Source organism: Pseudorca crassidens, chromosome 12 (genome assembly GCF_039906515.1).
Source record: "Pseudorca crassidens isolate mPseCra1 chromosome 12, mPseCra1.hap1, whole genome shotgun sequence".
NCBI classification, from domain to species: domain Eukaryota; kingdom Metazoa; phylum Chordata; class Mammalia; order Artiodactyla; family Delphinidae; genus Pseudorca; species Pseudorca crassidens.
This window is the reverse complement of record NC_090307.1, coordinates 20,924,370-20,936,646: the sequence shown is the minus strand read 5'-3', so window position 1 is coordinate 20,936,646 and position 12,277 is coordinate 20,924,370. Positions and strand designations below refer to the sequence as shown.

General features: G+C 39.8%; 1 protein-coding gene across 1 annotated transcript in view; it reads left to right on the top strand.

Moving 5' to 3' along the window:
• The window catches only part of LOC137203278 (netrin receptor DCC-like), a 99,837-nt gene that overhangs the window by 8,177 nt on the left and 79,383 nt on the right, over positions 1-12,277 (top strand). Inside the window, exons 2-3 of the mRNA XM_067699055.1 lie at positions 1,977-2,203; positions 7,240-7,356. Coding sequence (XP_067555156.1) covers positions 1,977-2,203; positions 7,240-7,356 — 344 coding nt within the window. The remainder of the gene's footprint in view (positions 1-1,976; positions 2,204-7,239; positions 7,357-12,277) is intronic.

The window sequence follows — 12,277 nt, the reverse complement described above, 5'->3', positions numbered from 1 at the left end:
TGAGTGGTGTAAAAACCACACTGGAAAGGACTAATCATTAATGGTTCAAAATATTAAGACGAGGCAGACCTAACATGTAGACATTCACTACTTTGTAATTGATCACAATGGGTTAAGAATCACAAATGTTTTTAATTATCCCAAGTCGGCCTAGATACTCCATTTGCAAAGCAGCGTCAGCTGTGGGGGACGTAGGCCGCCATTCCTTGCGCTGCTCAGAGCTCTGTGCTCAGATGCCCGCACTGAAGTCGGGGTCACACCAGGTAGGCCTTTGGCCATGGGCACCCTCGGGCTGGGAGGCTCTGGGGGGAGCTGGGAGGCTCTGGGGGTGACTGGAAGTGTTAGCAGTTGGCCTGGCTGAAAAAGAACTCGTCCCGCTCAAACACGTTGATCTCCTTGTCCTGCGCTTAAGTCTTCCCAGCCCGTGGCCTAGACGTCAGGGCAGCTTTTCCCATCTGGAATCTTTTCAGCCCTGGGTAGGGAGGGTGCAATAGAATTGCATGTTCACCATATAAGGCCGAGTGGCGGGTGGGTGTGTCATTTAATTTCAGCTTTGAAAATGCTGCTTTTCCTTTGCACTGTTAGTGAACTGGATTTTCCCCCCATGGAAAGGATACTTTTGTGCTTACTTTTTGTGTTTATTTTATTTTAAAGGTGCTAGGCTTAACTTTGTTATTAAATTAAAATGCTTGTCTCGTTTGTGCTCCATTCAAGCAAAGCACTGATATATATATGTGTAGTTTTTTTTTGCGGTACGTGGGCCTCTCACTGTTGTGGCCTCTCCCGTTGCGGAGCACAGGCTCCGGACGCGCAGGCTCAGCGGCCATGGCTCACGGGCCCAGCCACTCCACGGCATGTGGGATCTTCCCGGACCGGGGCAGGAACCCGTGTCCCCTGCATAGGCAGGCGGACTTTCAGCCACTGCGCCACCAGGGAAGCCTCTGTATACATTTTTTTTAACAACCCACACTTAATGTGAAATAACTGATGTGGGTTACTGTAACTGTTTGACCTAAGGATTTTGCTTGTAACCCTAGCATTGCGGCACTGAAACGTTCACTGTTCTGTGCTTTTGAGCAAAATATCAATTAAAACAAAAGTAAAATCTTAAAAAAGAAAACAACAGCAACAACAACCAAAAAAACACACACAAATAAGCAGTGGAGGATTTGGCCTTCAGGCCATAGTTAACTGACCCCTGCTGTAGAGAACGGCCAACAGGAACATCGTGCTTTTGACTCAGCATGCAGGGAACATTGGAACCTCACTAGCCCCAAGAGGATACTGCTGCTGAAAAATAACTTAACGATTGCTAAATTCTTATCGAGGAAAATAAGAGACATTTGAAGCACACTTCCAACATGACTTCTCTTTTCAAAGGATGGATCTTACTGTGTTTGAATCCAGACACTTAGTGACTCCAAGACGACAGTATTTTATTCTCCTAAGAATGCACTCATGCAGCTTTTTGTCTTCAAACAGCCAGCTTCCCAATTGCACATGAAATTGGACAGCTGAGCTCTAGACTCTCTTCTAAGCCCCAATCTTGGCGGTTGGCACAAATCCTGGCCTTTTTATTTCTATTTGCCCTTTTGAAGCAACTCTGTCATTTATCTCCTAAACAGATGTTGCAGTCGGGTACCTTATGCCTAGCTCCAAAGATTGGCATACGGTTCCATCTAACCCATTGTCACCTTGTGCTCAAATCTACAGCAGGAGAAGCTGGAGTAAGGTGCTCTCTGGCAGGCAGCCGGGGCCCTGGGGATCCAGCACCACATCTCCCGTAACGTGGTGAAGCTCCAGGGGAGATGAGGAAAGGCAGCCAAGACAAGTCTGCCAATTCCTGGATTTCACAAGTTTTCTCCTGGGAGTGCTTTTGTTTCCTTCCCTGCTTCTAACTTGAATTGACTGAGAAAAAAAGAGGAAGGGCCATTGAATAAAGGCACTCACATTTGCCTTCTAATTTTGTTCCGTAGGAAACGGGCCACCCACAGTGTTGGCAAAAGGAAGGGCAGCCAGAAAGACCTCCGGCCTCCTGATCTTTGGATCCATCATGAAGAAATGGAGATGAAAAATATTGAGAAGCCATCAGGCACTGACCCTGCAGGAAGGGACTCCCCCATCCAGAGTTGCCAAGACCTCACGCCAGTCAGTCACAGCCAGTCAGAGACCCATCTGGGGAGCAAAAGCACGTCTCATTCAGGTAACTTTCGTCTCTCTGGCATCAGGAAAAACATCCCACTCGGAGCCCCACAGAGGAGCTCTTGACTCCCTCTTTTGTGGATATACCCTTTCCACTAATTTGCACATCATTTACCAACAGTTAAAATAATCTGATGTAAATTTGGTTGATTAACTAGGTTTACTTTCTATTCCATCATCGCGTTGACTGCCTTTTATAACTGTAATGCTTCTTGAAACTTCTAAGAAGTAAGAGGTGATGCCGTTGGGACATACTGAAATGTGAAGGCTAAATGAACTGATTGCTTTTTGTTACAGCTTGAACAAAAGTTTTGTCAAGGCAAACTTTGAAGCTATTTTAGTTCTCTGTGTCTGTGAAAAGTTGATTTTAAATTTGCTGTCAATTCCTTGCTTTAAAAAAATCACTTCAGGGACACCTGAAGTCTGAAAACATCAACTATTCTGTTACTTTGCCCTGATTACAGTGGAGATGAACTGTCATCCCCATGCAATCACATTATATGATCACTAGCCTAGTCTAATGGAGTCTCTGAAGGCTCTGTTGCTGTACAAAGTGATCTGATGGAAAAAAGCCTGCTGTTTAATGATTTGGTGCAGAACAATCCATGTCTAGGAATAACTGAGAAATCCAGAAAGTGGTTTTAAGATATTTCAGTTTATGTGGGTCCTTAGAGTTTCAAAATGCTTATGGGGAGTTGAATAATCAACCCAATACTCTCATCAAAAAATCTCTTGGTCTACTCATGATGTTTGTTTATAGAATGAGTAGCTGTTTTAAACCAAATTAAATATTTTAATTGTTTGAATGTGTAACTGGTTGATTAGACTTTCTTGCAGAGTTGTTTAAACAAGGACTTTACCAATTTTCGATCATGAGTTGCGTATTCCTTTTCTAGACCTTAAATAATATCTCAAGCAGTGTCCCTAACTTTTGTCACTTTCAATTATTAAACTATAATCCAGTTCCATTAAAAATTATAATATGAGATTTAAATTAAAGATTCTTTTCCCCTTATGGCCAGTCAGGCTTCTGGTTCTGAGCACTGGGGGTCACAATTTGTTTTTTTCAAATCCTCCAGCACCTTGGAGGAAAATGGAGTGGTAGGGTGGGACAGCAGGAGGGAGGAGCATATTCTGTTTCAGAAACACCTTTACCCATTCTTCCTACCTATCTGCTCTTTCTGGTTTTGTGTGGGGACGGAGAGGGAAAGTAAAGGAAAAATGGGAGGAGAAAGGCAAGGTGGAAGGGAAGAAAGCACAGTTTGAAGTTCTTCACTCACTTTCTGGGCACATGGGCTGTCCTCATGTGGCATCCAAATTCTCAGTGTCTTATGAAATACAAGTATGAAGTCTTTATGAGACCCTGTGGGATGCCTTCTCTGGCCAATTCCATAACCTGAGATATCAAGTCAGGACTTAACCCTCTCCCACCAGGAGCAGCTCTACCTGTCAGCCTCACTGGTCCTCCTGTGGGTCATCCGCACTTACGTGAATTCCAACAAGAGGGCTCAAGCCTGGTCAACTTTCCAAGTACCCACTTGACCCAGAGGAAGCTCCTGTATCTTTGACAGGTCAAATGATGAGAGAGCTTGTAATCCACACTGTTCCTCTCTCAGCCTTGCTTTCTTCAATTACCTCTTCCTCTGTTCAAATAGACACAGTGTAGGCCAGCAAGCCTGCTGCCTGAATAAGCTTCTACCCAGAGAATGAATGAAAGCTTCTTTTGCAGGAACCTCAACAGTCTATAGGTGTTCATTCTTTTTTTTTTTTTTTTTTTTTTTGCGGTACGTGGGCCTCTCACTGTTGTGGCCTCTCCCGTTGTGGAGCACAGGCTCCAGACGCGCAGGCCCAGCGGCCATGGCTCACGGGCCCAGCCGCTCCACAGCATGTGGGATCCTCCCGGACCAGGGCATGAACCCGTGTCCCCTGCATCGGCAGGCGGACCCTCAACCACTGCGCCACCAGGGAAGCCCAGGTGTTCATTCTTGTAGCTTTGTTCCATACTGGACATCAGGAGGCGAGAAGCACCTCTGCCTCTCACTGGAGGAAATGAAATTGTCTCTCAGCCCTCAGAAGCTTTCGCTAATGATTTCTAGGATTCCTCCTTATTGATTTTTCCCCTTATCATTCATATGCTCAGATGACATTTGGGGTCAGCAAGACAAGTTTTGTTGTCTCTTACTAAGTCTTGAGAAAAGTTTAACTCCAGATAATGGCTGTTTTCTTCAGAATGAGAGGATACTTGTGCCTATTTGTCTTTAATTTGAGGACCTACTTGCCAACTCTATAATAACAGGGAAAGTAGCACTCAAAATCCTGTTTGTTAAACTTGACAATACATGAAGTATTCTCTGTGCTGTTGTGGTTAAAAGGACAAAACTCTGATTGGAAGAATTTATATTGTTAAAGTGGCCATACTACCCAACATAATCTACAAATTTAATGCAATCCCTGTCAAAATATCCATGACAGCTTTCACAGAACTAGAACAAATAATCCTAAAATTTATATGGAACCACAAAAGACCCTGAATTGTCAAAACGATCTTGAGAAAAAGGAACAAAGCTGAAGGTATCAGGCTCCCTGTCTTCAGACTATACTACAAAGCTACAGCAATAAAAACAGCATGGTACTGGCACAAAAACAGACACATAGGTCAATGGAACAGAATAAAGAGCCCAGAAATAAACCCACACACCTATGGTCAATTAATCCATGACAAAAGAGGCAAGAATATACAGTGGAGAAGGGACAGTCTCTTCAATAAATGGTCCTGGGAAAACTTTACAGCTACATGTAAAATAATGAAATTACATTTCCTCGCACCGTGTACAAGAATAAATGCAAAATGGATTAAAGACCTAAATGTAAGACCTGAAACCATAAAACTCCTGAAGGAGAACATAGGCAGAGCACTCTTTTACATAGATGGTAGCAGTATTTTTTTGGACCTGTCTCCTAAGACAAAAGAAATAAAAGCAAAAATCAACAAATGGGACCTAAATAAATTTAAGAGCTTTTGCAGAGAAAAAAAAAAATGAACAAACAAATTAACAAAATGAAATGACAACCTACCAAATGAAAGAATATATTTGCAAATAATATTACCAAACAAGGGGTTAATATCCAAAATATATAAACAGCTCATACAGTTCAATATCAAAAAGACAAACAAACAAACAAGCAACCCAATCAAAAAATGGGCAGAAGACCTGAATAGACATTTTTCCAAAGAAGACATACAGGTAGCCAATAGGCACACAAAAAGATGCTCAGCGTTGCTAATTACTAGAGAAATGCAAATCAAAACCACAATGAGATGTCACCTCACACTTTTCAGAATGGCTATCATCAAAAATTTACAAATAACAAATGTTGACAAGAATGTGAAGAAAAGGGAACTCTTGTACACTGTAGGTGGGAATGTAAGTTGATGCAGCCACTGTGGAAAACAGCATGGAGGTTCCTCAGAAAACTAAAAATAGAACTGCCATGTGATCCAGCAGTTCTACTCCTGGCTATTTATTCAGAAAAAACAAAAACACTGAATTGTAAAGATACATGCACCCAATGTTCATAGCAGCACTATTTACAATAGCCAAGGTATGGAAGCAGCCCACATGTCCATCAACAGATGAATGGATACAGATGTGGTATACATATACAATGGAATGTTATTCAGTCATAAAAAAGAATGGAATTCTGCCATTTGCAGCAACGTGGATGGACCTAGAGAATATTATGCTTAGTGAAATGAGTCAGACAGAGAAAGACAAATAGTGTATGATATCACTCATTTGTGGAATCAAAAAAATAAGACAAATGAATGTATATAGCAAAACAGAAACAGACTCACAGATATAGAAAACAATCTAGTGGTTATCAGTGGGAAGAGGGAAGGGCGGAGGGGCAAAATAGGGGAATGGGATTAAGAGATACAAAATACTATGTATAGAATAGATAAGCAACAAGGATAAATTGTATAGCACAGTGTACTATAGCCATTATTTTGAATAACTTTTAATGTAGTATAATCTATAAAAATACTGAATTACTATGCTGTACACCTGACACTAATATAATATTGTAAATCAGCTGTACTTCATTTAAGGAAAAAAAAGACCAAACTTCACGTTAATGAATCATATGCTTTTTAGTGATATATAGTGTTCAGAATTTCAGTTTTATTTTTCAACAGATTTTTATTAAATTTTTAAATATGCATGTATCACTCTTTCTTATTATTTTTTATGACTCTTTAATATGACATTTTATAGAATTATAATAAATTTGTATAGAGACACCTAGCTGTACTTTTGAAGAATGTAGTTTATTTCCTGTGTTTTTGTAATAAGATTTAATGTCTTTGGGGCTTAAGTACAAGTTGCAAAGATTGTGGTAAATTCATACAATTGAATATTATGGAGCTGTTAAAAATTATATTACTGAAAAAACAAAAATTATATTACTGGGGCCTTCCCTGGTGGCGCAGTGGTTGAGAGTCCGCCTGCCGATGCGGGGGACACGGGTTCGTGCCCCGGGCCGGGAGGATCCCGCATGCCACGGAGCGGCTGGGCCCGTGGGCCATGGCCGCTGGGCCTGCGCATCCGGAGCCTGTGCTCCGCAGCGGGAGAGGCCACAGCAGTGAGAGGCCCGCGTACCGAAAAAAAAAAAAAATTATATTACTGACTTATTTATTGACAGAGAAAGGTTTTTATGTTATTTTATAAAGAAGGCTACAAAACAGTATGTATAGTATGATGCCGTTTTTGAAATAAATATATTAATAGATACTCTCTTGCTTTCACATATACATACATATGCAAAAATTATAAATAAAACAATAATGGTTCTTTCTGGGTAATGAGGTTATGGTAAATTTTATTAATGTTTGTACAATGAGAACATATTGATTGGGTAACCAAAAAACTAGATATTATTATTTAAAACATCAATGAAATGAAAAAGGCATTGGCGTTCCTGGCTAGAAATGAAGTGTTGCATCATTAATACTCAAGAGTATTGTTGTTCTTTTAGGTCAAGACACAGAAGAAGCAGGGAGCTCCATGTCTACCCTGGAGAGGTCATTGGCTGCACGCCGAGCCACCCGGGCCAAGCTCATGATTCCTATGGATGCCCAGTCCAGCAATCCTGGTGAGTAACAATTGGTACCACCATGGAGCAGTCAGGTGCTTTCTGTTGGTATCTTTTCTCTATCAATTAGCAAAACCTAATTAAGTTTTCCCTGAACTTTCTGGGCAAATGGACATAATGAAGAAGTAGTAAAATTATATCATTTATATTTGGAAGTTAGAACTTTCACTCTGTTATTGTTGTATTTGTTGTGTGCGATCAGATGATCTGTCTATTGGCAATCACTTGATACATATTTAAGAAAGTATAAGAAATATGAATTGATATAAAAAGAGTTGGAATTTTTGTCATTATTCATCTTATTCTAATGACCACCTTCATGGATTTTCAGACTTAAATAACCTAGTACCCTTGAAACAAATATTGAGATAATCACTTACTACCTCCTTCTTGTTAAAGTTTTCTGTCATACTCCCACATTCACTGAAGATATTAGTATCTGGGAATCACTTTCTTTCCAATTACCTCTATGATCAATCTTGGTAATTACAATATCCATGCAGAAAATCCATCTGATGTTAGTTCCTTTATATTCCCTGCAATATGAGCTCTCTCCCACCTCAGTCCATCAATTCCATGTCACACACTAAACCGATAATTGCATCTGCTGCAGAATGTCAGTTTCTATCATCCCTTTCTCTAGCACTGTATTACTTTCTGCCACTTATTTTATTGCCCCCGGCCAAAAATTTTTCAATCCCACTTGGACCTCCAATCCATTAACTCCACAACCTTCTCATTGTCCCTCATCTTCCTCATGTCTTTACTTCCATCCAAACTCAACTCCCATCCATCATCAGTTATTACCTCCAGTTCCTTGCAAACACCCTCATCTCCCTTGGTTCTTCTTCCCTATCATACTCACCTAAAAAAACTCAACCCTGATTAAGTCAGCTCCTCTACCAACATTGACCATGTACCCTAACAGCTGAATTTATCTGGAGAAAAACACATAACCTGTTTACTGGGTATTTATGACCACACATCCAAGGTGAGCTGTCATCTATTTGGAAATGCCACTCATTTCTCTTAATCGTTCATTGTCTCACTTTAAAAGATGAATGTCTTATATCTATTCTTACTTTTCTGATTCCCGATACCTCTCTCCTTTCCCCACTCCCAGCTAATAAGCATGCTTCTTATATCACCAAGAAAAGAGAAGGATTCAAAATGGCATCCTTATCTACCCATCAAACCGAGTTGATGTTTCTCCTCCTATGTAAGGCCAGCTCTTTCCCTTGAGGACATCCATTCGTCCCCACTTAGGGACTCTTCTGTAATTATCCCTTCCCTTTTTTGCGTCATCAGTTTTCCTTCCTACTGATAACTCCAATAAGCATATAAACATTATCTCATAACTCCTGTGTTAAAGCATCTTCCCTGGAACCACTTGCCCTTGCATCTGAAGCCCATTCCTCCCCTTTCCTGAAAATTTCTTTTAAAAGTTGTCTATACTTACTTTTTCCTCTTTTAGTTTTCCTTATTAGTTTTAATGAATTTCCACAGTCCCTCTCTACTGAAACCATGGTTGCCAAGATCATCAATAATCTCCACATTTTCTTACCAAATGGTCAATTCTCCAATGCTCAGCAAAATTTGACTTAGCTTCTCACTATTTTTTCCTGGAGTGCGTTCTTCACTTGAAAAGTCAGAGAGTACCCTAGGGCTCAGACTTCAAGCTGTTGTCTTCTATCTACACTAGCTTCTTAGATGTTGTCATCTAATACCAATGTGCCACTTAAATGCTCACGAATCCCAGATTTTATCCCTAGTTTACTCTCTTCCTGAAATCCACATCAATTTCCGTATAAAATATTGACTCACCTTCTCCAAATGGCTCTCTAATAGGCAAGCCATGTATGCTCCAAATGGAAATCTTGCCCTTCCATAATTCCCTCTCCCCAACTCCAAACTTGATCCTCCTATTATTTTTCCCATTCAATACATCCATTTTCTGTTCATCCATTTACTCTTGTTAAAAAACTCTAGTTTCATACTTCTTTATTCTGATTTCCTCACATCCCAAATTCAATCTTTCACCAAAATCCTATAGTTCTTGCTTTCAAAACCTGTCCCAAATCTGACCACTCCTTTCCATCTCCACTGTTCTGACCTTATCCAAGCCACTACCATCTCTTATAGATTATAGACTATAGCTGTAAACTTGTAACTGTTCTCTTTTCTTTAGCTCTTGACCCTCCAGTAAGTTATCTACACAGCAGCTTTTCAATATATGAATTAGAGCATGTTATTCCTCTTGACTTCCCATCACATGTAGAGCAAAATCCAGTGATTTCACCATGTGCTATAAAGCACCAAGTGATCCAGCCTCTGGCATATCCCTCACATCGTCTCCTGCTACTCTTCTCTATAATCTGTTTCAGCCACGTAGCTCTCCTCTTTGTTCCTTGGACAATAACATACATTCCAACTCAGGGACTTTTCAGTTACTGTCCTGTTCGCCTGGAATCTCTTTTCGTAGATGTTTACTTGGCTTTTCCCTCATTTTACTCAGGTCTGTATTTAACTGCCACCACCATGAAAGAACATAGACCTTCCCTGGCCATTGCCTAATATCATCCTTGGTCGCTCTCAACCCTTTTTATTCTGCTTCAGTTTTCTTAATTAATGTATATAACTATCCTACTTGCTTTATTGTGTTTATTTGTTTATTATTTGTTCTCTGTATTTTAGCGCGCTCTATGAGGGCAGAGATTTTGCCTGCTTTCATCACTTCATATCCTCAACACCCAGAACAAAGGTTGGCACGTGGTAGGCACTCACTCGATACAATTTAGACAAATGAACGAACTAATGGTTCTTTCTTTCTACCTACTGGATGTCATGTTTCCTCTGTGTTTCAATATAGCTCTCAATTTTACTATAATAAATGTAAAACCTTACATGGAATTTATAATAAATGCCAACTGTTCAACTCATGGGGTAGATACTATTCTTATGCCTGTTTTACTAATAAGAGAACGGAGGCTTGGGAGTTTAAGTACCTAGCTTGCAGTCGCACAGCAAGTAAGTGGCAGAGCCAGAATTTGGACTCAGAAGGACTGGACTGGCTTCAGAGTTCTGCTCTCTTAATCATTATGCTCCCAGCTGCAGTCCTCTGTGAAGCTATTGTCCTTTTTCTTTCATTCCTTTCACCACATAGAGAGACACTGTACACTTAGCTGCCTCTATTTTTTTTTTTCCTCCCAGTCACTTTCCTCTTGTAACTAAGTTCTATCTGTGCCAATTTTCTGTAGCTTTCTTCTTAAAGATCATTGTGTTTCAGAATCCTTGTGGGCCTTTCTCTTCCATATATAACTTCCTTATCTAATAAGTTCCCACATCCCATTGATTATTTTTTTCTTCCACAACATCTTTTGAATCCCTGGCTCTATTCCCATTCCCAAGAGTCCTATTTTTATTCTCCTCTTTATGGCCTCACACCTGAACTGTCAAAACAGTTTTAAAATTAATCTTCCTCTCTGTTGTGTCTTCTAGACTTCTTTGTATCCTGCTTGCCAAATTTCTTCCTAAAACAACTTAAATATGGTATTTCACTCCATAAATTTTCCCAATGGCTCCTCACTGCCTTCTAAGAAAAAACGACAAACCCCTCAGCATACCAGATTTAAGTCTACATTTCTAGTTTCCTATTGCTGTGTTAGACACTTGCCAAGGCAGACTGATCACCAGTCCACAAACTTGCATTGCCCTTTATTTGACTTTCCTTCTGAATACCTTTTTTCCTTTAGGAATGACTCGGTAGCTATCTCTAACAAAGTTCTATGCATCTTTGACCAGAGAGATATTGATGCTTTCATAAATTCTTTCCTCTCTGATTATTCCATCCAGAAATGAGGGCTTCCTTTCTCATGTTTGAATGGCCTTTCTTTTTAACACTTGTGAGGCATTAATTCCACATAGTACTGCCTGATATGCTTAGGTATTCAAGTCCAAATTTTCTCTCCTCTAACAGGTCGTGTATCATGTGATAGGGAGGGAATGTATCTAATTCATCTTCATAGACACACACTGTATAACTCAATACCTAGCACAAAATTGGCACTTGCTAAATATCTGTCAGGACTTCCCTGGTGGTCCACTGGCTAAGACTCCACACTCCCAATGCAGGGAGCCCGTGTTTGATCCAGGGAACTAGATCCTGAATGCTGCAGCTAAGACCTGGCACAGCCAAATACATAAATAAATAGTGTAAAAAAAAAAAAAAAGTTAAATAAATAAATAAAGATCTGTCAAATGAATGACTGGATGAATAAATAAATGTATTATAAGAATGCCTTGTGTATACAAATCAATTTTCCCTGCAAAGTAAAGGAGCTGTTGCAGTGGAGGATTACTGGACTGAATGTCAATATTATGACATAGTATGAGGGTGTTTCGTGTTTGGTAATTGCAATCATTGTTGCTTTTGTTGTGGTCATCCATTTACAATGCTTGGTGTCAGTCTATTTATCTCTTGTAAAAATAAAATACAGTGTGTGTGTGTGAAAAAAAAAAAAAAAGAATGCCTTGTGTTTATAACACTCCAGTGTTTTAGGGCTCTTTTTTTAGCAGTAATAGATAGAATAAAATAAAATTTCTGGTATACTAAGGGCAGTTAAAGTTGTTTTCATTAGACAAGAAACGAAATAATGTGATTAGAAAGAAAGAGGAATGAAATGAAATCTAACAAGCATTGAGAACTTCTAAATATTATTCACTTGCTCACTACCTTGCTAATTATCATTTCATTTAATCCTCACAATATTCTTACGTGGTGAGATTATCCTGATTTTACAGATGGGAAACAGAGACTCAAGTAGTTTAAGAAACTTACTTCAGGACACAACTGGGCAGCCTGTGAGCCTCTATGGTATACTGCTTTTCTAAAGATAAAGATGCCTTATATTGTTTATATTCA